Source organism: Ursus americanus, chromosome 12, assembly GCF_024610735.1.
Source record: "Ursus americanus isolate L20-20 chromosome 12, mUrsAme1.1.p, whole genome shotgun sequence".
In the NCBI taxonomy this organism is placed as follows: Eukaryota; Metazoa; Chordata; class Mammalia; order Carnivora; family Ursidae; genus Ursus; species Ursus americanus.
In genome coordinates, this window is record NC_142138.1 from 3,491,660 (window position 1) to 3,505,189 (window position 13,530).

Here is a 13,530-nt window from a genome sequence, read left to right on the forward strand (position 1 = left end):
TGATGTTTCAGAAGCCAAGGCAGGAAAATGTTGAGGGCTGATGACTAATCAAGTAAAATAAGGTCTGAAAAACAATCCGGTGGATTTAGAAACAAGGAAGCTGTTGATGACCTTTGCAAATGCAGTTTCAGTGGAGCCATGGGAACAGAGGTCAAATTACAGTGAGTTGAGAAGTGGGTGGGAAGGTGAGGAAGTGAAGACTACAATACTCTTTCAAGACGTTTGGCTCTTTCCGAGAAATAAGGAGAAGGCAATAGCTGGAAGGAGACAAAAGTTTTTATTCAGATGAGAGAGGTGCTATTGGTGTGAACCCAGCAAAAGGAAAAAAAGATAAAATGACAGAGAAAAGGAGATAACTGAGAGAGTAGCACCCCCGGAAAAGGAATACGCATTGGTGGAGAAATTCACCTAGAAAAGCGGAGGGACACTCACATTGTGACAAGGGAGCATGTGAGATCTGTATACTAGTAGGTTTGGTGGCAGGAAGTTGAGGAAATTCTTGTTTGGTGGTTTCTGTTTTCTCTGTGAAATGCGGACATGATATCAGCCAGTGAGAGTGGGATTGGAGATTGTGTGCAAGGATTGAAGTAGCCTCAGTGAGTGAAGAGTGGGAGCACGAGGACTGAGGCAGCGTACAGAATTCTGGGGGGTTAGGAGGGTGGTGACCATTCATTGTACCAGCAGCAGTCTGCGTGGCTATGTGGGAGGTATTTTTCCCCCAGCAGTATTCAGGCATCTAGTGATGGGTGAAGAGAAGTTAATTGAATCTTTTCAGGTTTGGGTTTCATCAGGTGGATGAAATGGAAGGACAAAGGACAGGAAGTGGATGATCCTGGCAAAAGGTTGAGATGATGGAGCTTAGAACCTAACCTTGCATACGAGGGTGTAAAAGTGTTATGGACTGGGGGTCCCAGTGAAGTCAGAGAACACATATCTTGGAAGTAGTTGAATGAGAGAAGTGTGATCAGGAAGTGGAATAATGAAGCTTATTAGTTCCAGGTGATGACAAGGCCCAGGGTGTAGCCATGGGAATGAGTGGCTGAGCGAAATACAGTAGACAGTCAAGATGTTGACATGGCCAGTCCCCCTAGATGATGGCAGGACTTGAGGAGGGAAAAGGATGCTTGTGAGTGAGATAGAAAGGTCCTTGATGAATTGAGTACATTGTTCTGGAGTCTATAGGTGATGATATGAACATGAGGAGGGGTAACGGTCCATACAGCAGAGTGGCATGACCCTCAAAGTAGTAAGGGTTTTTATAGGAAAGAGGTAGAATAAAGAACTGGGTTGGGCTTTGGTGAGCAGACACTAGCCCCTGCTGCCAATCCTGAGACCTTTGGGGTATAAGAGTATAAGCAGCCTCCACCAGGGAGGGCTCTACAGAAGTGGCACCTGGGGTAGAGCCAACTTTGGGGGCAGGCTGAGGGGAGGCAGAGCAGCTGTGGAGAAGCTAAGGGTGGAGGAGACTGCTGATTGGGAGCAAAGGCCTTTGAGGGCAGAGTAAGAAAGCTGGGAAGGAAAGAGGGGTGGGAAATCAGATCAGGGAAGGCGAAGCACAGAGCAGTGCAGGGGTGAGAGAACATGGGTAGAGGGACGATGATTGACCTAGAGCATTAACGTTTTGCGGGGAGAGCATGAGAACAGGTCTGTGGGGTGGGGTTGGGTGTAGAAGTGATCTGAGAGGAAGAGCGGGGTCTGGGTAAAGAGTGAGGGTAGGTCTGGGGAGAGGATGAAGGCAGAGGGCTTTGCAGGAGGGAGGTGGGAGAAGGGTGGTCTCTGGGGAGAGGATGGAGGGAAAGGCCACTGTGAGGAAAAGATGGGGCACCTGGAGTCTGCAGGGAAGCGATGGATGGCGGGAAGGATCTGTGAAGCAGGTATGAGGGGGGAAGCAGAAGGAAGGGAATCTATGAGAAGGAAGTGACCGATTGTAGTGCATATGCCCTGAGGTAAAGGAAAGGCCAGAGGACACCCTCTGGCTGGGCCTGAGGTCAGAAGGAGAATGTTCTTTCTCTGTCTCTTTTCTCCCTCCCTCTCTCTTTCCAAATGGGGAGCTGAGAGTGAGGAGTTGAGATGGGAGCCCAAAGAGAAGGCCTCTGTCCCATTCTGCAGGTGGAGAAACGGGGGACAGTGACTGCCTTGTCTCCAAGGCCATCTGGGGACAGGGAGCCGGGCTGGCAGCCCATGCCCTGGAGGCTTCTTGCTTTTAGAAGTGTGTCTTTGATTCAGGGGAAAGAGGCCCTCTGAGAAATTTTATTTAGAAACGAGACCAAGTGACCTTTTGGTTTTTAATACCTCTTCTCGCTTGTCACTAAGGACTTTTGACTTCAGTACAATAGCTGGGGTTTTTGAGATTTTGTGATTTTAGTTTCCCTGCATGAGGAAGAACCATTTGTCTGCTATAGAAATGATTTATGGATGAGTCCAGATTTATTCATCACCTCTGAAAATGGAGAGGAAATTAAAAACAAAGAGTCCACTCTGGGCTGAAGACAAAGTAGGTTTGTCATCCTTGCAGAAGACTTTGCCAAGGTTAAAAGGCCACAAACAAACCAATTTGGACCACGGTTCCTAATCCGGATTTTAATTTCATGTGCTTTGATTTTTCAGACCATTTTCTCTCCAAGGTAAAATAATGACTATTTTAATTGGCTGCCACTTACAGAGAGATTCCAATAAGCATGATGGCATACGTATATTTTTCTCTGGCATTCCATGTGTGCTCCAGTTCTTATGCTCAAGCTGGTGAGGCTAACTTTTACTGCGTGCTGCATGCCATGATCAGTTGACTATAAATTAAATCCTCTTTTCCAAAAGCCATTTTCCATTAGTGCTAATTTGTTTGCTTCTCATTTCCACTGATCATTAGAGTCTCTGGTTGTGAGCACCAAATTGGAAATAATTTCCTTGACATTTCAAAAAAATGTCTCCCCTTCTTGAATGCCATTTGGCTGCAGCTAAAGAACATTATGGTTTGCAGAGGAACAGTTCACTCCAATTACAATTTAACTGACCGTTCATGGCACCGAACCCCTGTCCTTAGTGTCCAGAGATGACACCGTTGCTGACATTGCTATTTCCTGTCATAGCTGTAAAATGCCTCATAGACTTTGCACTGGCCTTCTTGGATGGAGATTCTGCCACTCTGAACATGGCGGCTTTGGGAAGTTGGTAGTTTTATGGACCTACATATCATGGACATTCAGATATAATCATCCAAACAAGAGCTGGCTGATTTCTTCATTCACCCAGTAAGCATTTATTAAACATCTAGTTTGTGCCAGGCATTATGCCAGACCCTGGGGACAGAAAGATAGGGAAGACCAACCCCTGCCCTTGAAGAATTCATACTCCAGTGGGATGGAGGGTAAAGTTTTTTTTTTTTTTTTTTTAAGATTTTATTTATTTATGTGACAGAGAGACAGCCAGCGAGAGAGGGAACACAGCAGGGGAGTGAGAGAGGAAGAAGCAGGCTCCCAGCAGAGGAGCCCGATGTGGGACTCGATCCCGGCACGCCGGGATCACGCCCTGAGCCGAAGGCAGACGCTTTAACGACTGCGCTACCCAGGCGCCCCAAGGAGGGTAAAGTTTTACAGCAGAGTTGGGGAAGAGGTGGCATATGTGGGACCACAAAACCAACAGCCCCTAATTGTCTTGGAGAATGAGCCAAAGGGCAAAGAGGAAGCTGGCCATTCTTGATGGCAGAGCAACACTGAGATGCCGAGGGCCGTGGAAGGGTCCTGGGAAGTTGAGAAGAGATGAGGTTAGCCTCAGGCCAAGTTTGAAGGGCCTTGTATGCCACACTTTATCCTGTAGGCCAGCGGGAGAAATTTGGTGGTGAAGAAGGGAGGAAGGGTAGAAGCTTGAGGGAAAGGCAATCAAGGAAGGTGTTATGTATTGATTTTGGTTGGTGAAGATTGAGCAGGTGTTTAAGGGGAGTCAGAAAGATGGAAAGATTGAAGATGGAGGGGCAAACTGCCGCGCACATGGAAGGGCTGGGTGCTGACCTGGTAGGGTAGAGAAGGGAGGTATACCTGATGGGCCCTATTTTCTCTGTGAAGTAGGAAGCAAGGTCAGCTGGGCATCCTTGATTCCTCCCCCACTTTCATCCTCCACTGCCATTCGCCAGGTCCTGCTGCTTCTCCCTCCTCCAGAAATGTGTAGCGTTTCTGCTTCTCTCCAGCCCTACTGCCACCACCATCTTTTGCCAAGATTAGGGGAACAGCCTCCTAACTGGTGCCCCACTTCCAGCCTTGCCCCCTTACGATCATCTTTCTACACTGCAGTCAAGAGGATATTTCTAGAACAAACTCTTTTGTCACCGATGACGTAGAACCCTTCAGTACTTCCACGTGGCCCTGGGGACTGAGAGCAGACCCTGCAGCACAGCACGCGCAGTCTCTAGCCTCTGCCTATTGGCACAGTTTATCCCTCGCCATTTCCACCCTCAGACTGCGCTCCTGCCGTTCTGAACAATTTCAGCCGTGAAAATAGAGCTAAGCTCTATTGGCCCTGTGAGGCATCATCACCTCTTCTCAGGTAAGAAAGCTGAAGCCTAGAGAGGTTAAGTACTTTGTGTAAGGTCACACAGCCGGAAGGTGGGAGATCATGGAGCTCTGGTGTCTGTGTTCCTAACCACAGCCCTATACCACCTCCCACTTGCAATTCTTTAAACATGCCTTACAGTCTCTCGTCTCTACGCCTTTGCATATTTTACTTCCTCTACCTGAAAGACAGTTTCATCACCTCTTCACCTGGCTGGCTATCAATCACCTTTTAGCCTGGATGGCATCTCTTCTGGAATGCCTTCCAGAACAGCCACTACCCCGGCCATGGCTGGGTTAGATGTCCCTTGCTCACATTCCCAAAGTGTCCTGTACTTACCCCCATCATAGCACATAACACACTATTGAAACTGAAGTTGCTTATCTAGAGGACTCTATGCCACCCCCAAACTGTGTCTTTTCCACACGTATCCCTAGAGGCCGAGCATAAGGATGGGACACACTTGTCTGCCACTATTTGTTGCATTTCATGTCTAATGGAATTGCTGACAGTGAGATTGGAGGTCAGGCAGAGAGACTCCTAATCGTGTTTGAGGCAGCTTACTGAGGCTTTCATGCAATGCGACGGGCACTGGAGGCCCAAGCTGGGGCAGAGGGAGGCAGCTGCCGGAGATGCAGGCCGGCCAAGAGAAGAAGTCATGGCGCAGAGGCATCGGGGAAGCAGGCATTCGGAGCAGGAGGAAGGGTCACTGGTGTTAGTTGTGGCAGCAGCAGGACAAGAGAGCGAAAGACTGAACTGTCCTCACTGAACTGAGCAATTAGGAGGTTAGAGACACTGGGTAAAGTGATGGCAGTGGAGTGTGGGGGATGGGTGATGGGGGAGGGAAAAGCAAAATCGCAGTGGGTTGAGGAGAGAACGGTCAGTGGGAGAACAGGAAAGAGTGTATAGAAGGTTTTTAAGAAGGTTTGCTGTGAAGTGAGAAAACCAGAGAGGTGACTGGAGGGAGATGTGGGGTTGAGGTAAGTGGGATTTGTTTTCCTTTTTTGCTTGTTTTTGTTTTAGGCTAGGCAAGAATTAAGTACATTAACAAGAAAAACGCCTAAATAAAGAGAGCAGTTGAGGATACAGAAGAGGAGGGAGCAGTGGATGGAGTGAGGGCCCTAAGGAGGCAGGATGGACAGATGGGGAGCTCTGGGAGGAGGGAAGGAAGATGGGAAGACACGTGTGGGTACAGATCACATGGGAAGAATGAAGAGGACTGTGGGGACATTCTTGCCTCGTGGCTTTTTGTTAAACCCAAGAGTCGACGTAAGGGTAAGGAGCTGGGGATTGTCACAGAGTTTAGCATGTGGCTCGTGAGTGTGGATGCTGGGTTGGTTGGAAGTGCAAGTTCAAGGTCATTGGAGTCTAGGTTTTATGCCTCTCCTACCTGTTCCAACACATCCTGGGATTTACCCCACCCGAGCACTTTTCTCTTTCTGTTAAAATCACCAGGTTGCCTTTCTCTCCACCCACCACTCTCTAAGCACCTTGAGGGCAAGGACTGTATTTGTCATGTTAACCAGTCCCACTCACGGTGCTTGCTTGGAGTCGGCACCCAGGACATCTGTTTAATTAATTACTGAGTGGAGTTAAGGAAATTAAAGTGCTCATGATGAGCACACTGTGTCGGATGTGAGTGTAAATAACACTTGTTGAGCACCTGTCATTATGCCAGGGGTGCTGCCAGCCACCCAGATGGCGAAGATGGGACATGTTGGTGTTGAACCCGCCCAGGCGCGCTCGGGTGAACAGGAAGACAGCTGGCCAAGCCATCGTGAGCGTGAGGGAGGACCACAACTGAGCACCCAGGCGGCAGAGGGGGAAGGACAGGAGGCTTGAGCTGGCAGAAAAGAAACCATTTGGTATGGGGAAGTTAGAAACCGGTTTGTGAAGCCTGGGAAAGCCGGCTGCCCCATCTAAATTCCCGCTGGAAGCAGGGACAAGGAGCGGGGGCGAAGGGAGGTCAGAGTTTGGTTGTGGCAGAATTTAGACAGAAGTTCTTCGGGCTGAGATGTTTGAAACTCTATCTTGAGGGTAATGAGGAACAGCTGAAGGCTTTGAAGCAGGGCAATCTGTCAAATTTGCATTTTTTTAAGGATTATTTGAGAACACACACGTGTGTGCTCAAACATGGGGGAGGGGCAGGGGGAGGGAGAGAATCTCAAGCAGACTCCCTGCTGAGCACAGAATCCAATGTGGGGCTCAGTCCCAGGACCCTGAGATCATGACCTGAGCCGAAATCAAGAGTCGGACGCTTAACGCGCTGGGGACCTCAGACTTGAAGAGTGTGTGAAATATGAGGATGGAGACTTCCGCTAGTCCTTTAGGTACAGGCATCTGGACCTCAGGAGACAGGCCCAGGCTGACAACATGGGTTGGGAGTCACGAAGCCTACACTGTAATACAAAGTGCCGGAAATAAAGGGGATAACAAAGTGCGAGAAGACAACTGAGGACAGAACGGAGCTACAGAGGAACCTGAGGAGGGTCCAGCGAGGGGCAGAAGCAGGGGAGAGTGAGGTCAGGAAGGAAATGTTCAGAGAGTCACCCACAATCCATCAGAGCCCAAGCAAGAAGGGACTGCACGTTAGCCACAGAATTTGACAACAAGAGGTTATGGGTGACATTTTGGAACACGGGGGGAGCAGAATCCGTGCTTCCCGTTTAATGGGGAGAACCTGGGCTCTGGAGTTGTACACAGTCTGAGGGGCGTTTTTGCTTCCACCCTTGTTTAGCTGTGAGACCTTCAATAAATGAGCAAACCTGTCTAAACCTTAGTTTTTACAGCTGAAAACTGGGGATAATAATACCGACCTCCTCAGGAACTTAAGAAGATTAAAATAAATAATGTCCATAAAATATATTCTATGTGACTAGCTCTATAAACACTACAAAATGTTAATTTCTTCTCCCTGCCATCATTCCATCTCTCCTCCCTGCACCATGAAAGACACATAATGTATCCCCTTATATTTGGTAGTCAAGAAGAAGCTCAGATACAGAACTTATCCCAGCAACTCGCTCCTGAAATTGACATATTTCTCTCCTTTTCCCACTGTTTTCTTCTTTTTAATCCTTTTTAAAATTGTACTTACTGGTTGTTTGGTTTGGGGTTTTTTTGGGGGGAGGGGATTTGTTTGTAATCCTCATCAAGTCTTATTTTGTGGATGAAAGACCTAAATGTGAGACAGGAATCCATCAAAATCCTAGAGGGGAACACAGGCAGCAACCTCTTTGACCTCAGCCATAGCAACTTCCTGCCAGACACATCTCCAAAAGCAAGGGAAACAAAGGCAAAAATGAACTATTGGGACTTCATCAAGACAAAAAGCTTTTGCATAGCAAAGGAAACAGTCGACAAAACCAAAACACAACCAAAGGAATGGGAGAAGATACTTACAAATGTCTTATCAGATAAAGGGTTAGTATCGAAAATCTATCAAGAACTTATCAAACTCAACCCCCAAAGAACAAATAATCCAATCAAGAAATGGGCAGAAGACATAAACAGACATTTCTCTAAGGAAGACATACAAATGGCTAACAGACACATGAAAAAATGCTCAACGTCACTTATCATCAGGGAAATACAAATCAAAACCACAGTGAGATACCACCTCGCACTGGTCGGTCAGAATGGCTAAAATTAACAAGTCAGGAAACAACAGATGTTGGTAAGGATGTGGAGAAAGGGGAACTCTCTTACACTGTTGGTGGGAATGCAAGGTGGTACAGCCACTCTGGAAAACAGTGTGGAGGTTCCTCAAGAAGTTAAAAATAAAGCTACCTTATGACCCAGCAATTGCACTACTAAGTATTTACCCCAAAGATACAAATGAATGATCCAAAGGGGCACCTGCACCCCAATGCTTATAGCAGCAGTGTCCACAATAGCCAAACTATGGAAAGAGCCCAGATGTCCACTGACAGATGAATGGATAAAGAAGATGGGGTAGATATATACAATGGAATATTACTCAGCCATCAAAAAAATGAAATCTTGCCATTTGCAAGGACATGGATGGAACTAGAGGGTATTATGCTAAGCGAAATAAGTCAATCAGAGAAAGACAATTATATGATTTCACTCATGTGTAGAATTTAAAAAACAAAACAGAGGAGCATAGGGGAAGGGAAGGAAAAATAAAACAAGATAAAATGGGAGAGGGAGACAAACCATAAGAGACTTTTAACCATAGGAAACAAACTGAGGGTTGCTGGAGGGGAGGGGGAGATGGGGTAACTGGGTGATGGGCATTAAGGAGGGCACGTGATGTAATGAGCACTGGGTATTATATAAGACTGATGAATCACTGAACTCTACCTCTGAAACTAATAATACAATATATGTTAATTAATTAAATTTAAATAAATAAAAATTTTTTAAAAGTCTTATTTTGAAGAAAAGTTGAGATAAAAGTAAATAAGTGGCTGGAGACTCTTGATTAAACATAACTCTAGTCCTTTTCTCCCCTACCTCTCCAAACCTTCCTGACGTAACACTGAAGAAATATGGAAAGGCAGGGCACCTGGGTGGCTCAGTTAGTTAAGCCTCCGACTCTTGGTTTCTGCTCAAGTCATGATCTTAGGGTCATGAGATGGATCCCCATGTCGAGCTTAAGTTTGTCTCTCCCTCTCTGCCCCTCCCCCCTCTAAAAAAGTAAATAAAACCTTTAAAAAATAAAGAAATATAGGGGCATCTGGGTGGCTCAGTCGGTTAAGCATCTGCCTTTGGCTCAGGTCATGATCCCAGGATCCTGGGATCAAGCCCCGCACGGGTATGCCAGGCTTCCTGCTGCAGGGAGCCTGCTTCTCCCTCTCCCCACTCATGCTCTCTCTCATGATCTCTCTCTCTCCCTAAAATAAATAAATAAATCTTTTAAAAAAAGGAATACAGAAAGGTATTAAGTCACAAAAGTTCAGAGAAGGAGGCAACAGCAGATGAAAGCTGGACAAATATTTGGAAGGTAGAAGGCAGGTGGGGGAATGTTACCTGGCTTGAAACATCCTAAGAAATTACAAACTAAGTGCCAGCAAGGGGAGATTACCAACAAGAAGCAAGTCAGTTCACCCAGTTTAACCTCTAAAAAGCTTAGTGCCTTGGAGGCCCGAGTTAGCACAGGTTAGACATGAGGTATGGGGTTAAACACAGGGGACTGGCTGAAGTCTGTATGCAGAGCACTTTGCCCCCACCCCAGTGCTCCTTTCTCAAAAGCTACGTGCCCACTCTAAACTCTCATGCTGCGTAGGGAGGAAGGAGATTGAATTCCGGAGGCCCTCATACTCAGAGACCTCAGGCATAGTTTGAAGGGCAGGGATGAGAACTAGGGTGGAAAACTGAGTAACGATGGGAAGGCCTACATACTGCTTTGTGGAGCTCCAGCCCCTCCCTCAGCCCCATTCCCGGGATGCCAGATGCCAGGCACCTAGCACCCCCACCCTCTCACTACACCCCATCCCCGGGAGGTAGAGAAGTCCTGAAGACCCCCAGGAGGAAGAAAAAGCCCTTCACTAGCTGACATTTATGTGTCCTTCAATGAAAAGACTAGTTATTGCCTGATAAAGAAATTTCCGAAACTCAAAGGACATAGCACCTGATCAAAAGAGCCCACCAAGGACCTAGAATACTGAGTAAAAAAGACCTGGAACAAGACATACCATCCTATAATTTCAGAAAAGTGTTTAAAAGCATCGAGAATGAAAAAACAAGCCACAGTCCATGGCACATAAATCAGAATGATGTCAGACTTCTCAACCAGCAACACTGGGGAGGCTCAATCCGAGGTAAGTTTATTTCTAACATGGAATTATATATCCAACCAATATAACACAAGGTCAATATACTTTCAGACTTTCAAGGATACATACAAAAAGTAATTTTCATTTCATAGGAAACTACTGAGGAATGTGCTTCAACAAGAGAGCAAACCAAAAAGGAGGAAAAGCTAGGTCCAGGAAATGGGACAGTCAGCAGAGAGAACTGGCAAAAGGAAATCCCAGGACAACATTTGTGTGCCAGGCTTAGCAAGCAACCAGTCCAAACTGGAGCAGAAAGACGGAGGTCTGTGGGAAAGAAGTTGCCAGAGAAAAGATGGAACTGATCAGTTAGGGGCTGAGCATTTGGAAAAATTGCTATGTGTTTGGAACATTTGGAAGAAAATAGCTCCAGGTACTCAGAAATCTAAACAATTGAAAAAAGAAACAATGATTAATCCAGGTAAAACCCAACCTGTGAGGGAAAGAAAATGTAATAGTAGTTTACAGCTTGAGTGAACAGTGTGTGTCTACCTGGTCAATGATGTAAACACTACCTATCGATTTAACTATAAATTGTGGAAAACTACATTGTGAGGATAAGGGGAGAAAAAAATGGAAGTTAGCCTGGTTTGAGAAGCTAATTCCTCAAGAGCCAGAGTAAGAAATACCGCCTAAAACAGGTTAAGTCAAGTAAGGGTAATGTCTGAGATTGCTGGGGCTGCCATTACAAAGCGCGGTAGGCTGGGGGGGCTTAACCAACAGAAATTGGTTGTCTCAGGGTCTGGAGGTTCTGATCAAGGTGTCTGAGATCAAGGGGTTGCAGGATTGGTTTCTTCTGAGGCCTCTCTCCTTGGCTCCCAGTCTGACTCCAAATCTCATGCTCTTCCCCTGTACCACAAGATCCGGGCTCCTCCAGGCCCAGGCAGCGCCTCATCTCCCCATCTCCCACGGCACCTCCCACGGTGCCACGTGACGGGCCTGCCCTGCATGTTGCTGGTTCACAGCTGCATGACTGTGACTTGGAAAGCTGCCATCTGTGGTTTCCTTTTCCTGTTAAGGAAAGAGTAAGATAGGGAAGATCCAAGGAAAAGTCAGAGGCCCTAACGGGCATGCCCAGCTGCAAGTTTCCCACCCTCCATGTCCTAGAATTGCTGGGTGCATCTCTGATGGCACTTTAAATTCTGATCCTAGAAAGGGTCCACCCACGACGGGGGGGGGGTGGAGAATTGGGGGACAGCTGGGTGGGCACAGGGTGCTTTCCTTCCTTATAAAGCAAACAGTGGTGTTTCAACTCCTCCTCCCTTGGGTCCAAAACAGCCACTCATCCCTATTTTCTTGAGGCCAGTTTGACTATGGAAGGTGGCCTCGGCCTCTGAAACTTATTCTCAGACTTAGGGCTATAATGTCATTCACCGTGATTGATGCCTGATCCTATGAGGGATTTTGGTCATTTTTGTCTCTAGGTTGATCCACAGTCATTCACCTGGCTGTTAAGGCTGACAGGGTTTCGTGGTTGTCTCCATCCCAGAGGCTACGTGGACGCCCTTCCCGGGAGCGCATATCCAGTGTCCTCTGGGGAGTAGTGGAGGTTGGCGTGTATGTATGTCTGTCTCCGTGTGCCTCAGATTATTGCTTCCTAATAAAATTCTGATAGCTGGGCCCCATCAATATCTCAAATACATGTGAGGAAACGTTAATTTAGAATCAATTTTAGGATGTTTCAGACTGTAAAGTCCTTTTAACTAGATCTCTGGCGAAGATGTAGAAGCACTTTATGGGACTGTAAATTTCATGTTGAACAGTCTTCGTGAAATACACATCTCCCCTACACACAAGCTGTCCTCTCCATATCAATCATGGCCCCTGCAAGTAATGTTTCACAAATATTCTGTAAATCACAGAAAACCCCATGATAATGTGAAATATGACTTTCACTTGTCTGTTAGACAAAAGAATCACACATGCCTCTCTCCCATCAGCACTAACATTTGTTATGGATAATAACACTTTCAATCACAACTATTTTTGGAAAACGGGTTTATTTTAAACCTTCCCTCCCCCACTGAAAACACTCTCCCAAGGACACGGACTCCTACAAACCACAGCCCATTAATCCAACTATGGAATGGAAACTTTTTCTTCTTATTTTTTTTTTCAGTTGTTTTTAAGAGAGTTAGTATAAAAGCCCAAGCTACAAGGTTAAGGAGCATTTTTCCTTAGCTGATTGGTATGAGAAGGGCCGGGTCTCTCAAGACCCCCAAATCTCTGGCCCTGTGTGAAGTGAGGGGCAAAAGGGACCCAGGTTTTTAGCAAGCACCTTCATCTCAGCTGGTCCTTTAGTTGGCACCAGCAGGGATCCAAGGAGCTAAAATGTTAGCTCCTAAACGTGAAGTAGACATCTACCGCCTTGATATTCTTAACGCCATTACAGCACAGGAAATCCTCCCCGTTCAAGTAGGAGATGATCTCTTCTAGAGGCGTATTTTGGATGTCACAACATCTACATGGGTGACAGAGGCTCACCCTGCCTCCAGCCGATTGCTGGAAAAGCAAAACCCCTAGAGTAACCCATAGGACTGGCATGGTTCTGAATATTTTGGTAACCTGTCTGTTTTCCCTCCCTCTGTAGCCGACTTCAGGACTGACTGACCATGACTTCCATAAAGGAGCAGGCAGCAATTAGCCGGCTCTTGAGTTTTTTACAGGATTGGGACAATGCTGGCAAAGTCGCAAGGAGTCACATCCTCGACAATTTCATCAAGACCAACCAAGGCAAGACGTCCCCTGAACTAGAGCAGGAGTTTTCCCAGGGGGCCAGCTTGTTCCTGGCCCGCCTGACCACCTGGCTTAGACTCATGTATCCTTGCTGAACAGAAATAAATTGGGCAATCTTCGAAGGAGAAAAGGAACGAAGATTACTAGGAGAGACTTCTCTTGATTCTCCCTAAAATTGTAGATCAGGACATGTGCTGATCCAAGTAGCATCCGCAAAGTCAAGAACTCCCTCCCTTCCTGTCTTCCCAGCCTATACACGTATCCTCATTCTCACCCCTAACCTCTTCCGCTCCCATCAGATTCGATGTGGGTCTTCCTTCTGTCTGGGGTTAATGCTCTCTCTGCCCTCGGGGACTTTATTCTTTCTCTCTGATGGCCTTCCCTTTTGCCTCCTTACCAGCTTTTTCATCGGTATTTACATATGCTCAAATCTCTTCTACCTTAAAAATTAAAT

The 13,530-nt window shown here is 46.6% G+C and overlaps 1 protein-coding gene across 1 annotated transcript in view; it reads left to right on the top strand.

Annotated features, from left to right (window-relative positions):
* Window positions 1-11,591: 11,591 nt before the first annotated feature.
* The window catches only part of ARMH1 (armadillo like helical domain containing 1), a 34,579-nt gene continuing 32,640 nt past the window's right edge, over window positions 11,592-13,530 (top strand). The window contains exon 1 of the mRNA XM_087865828.1: window positions 11,592-13,158. Coding sequence (XP_087721954.1) covers window positions 12,953-13,158 — 206 coding nt within the window. The 5' untranslated portion in view covers window positions 11,592-12,952. The remainder of the gene's footprint in view (window positions 13,159-13,530) is intronic.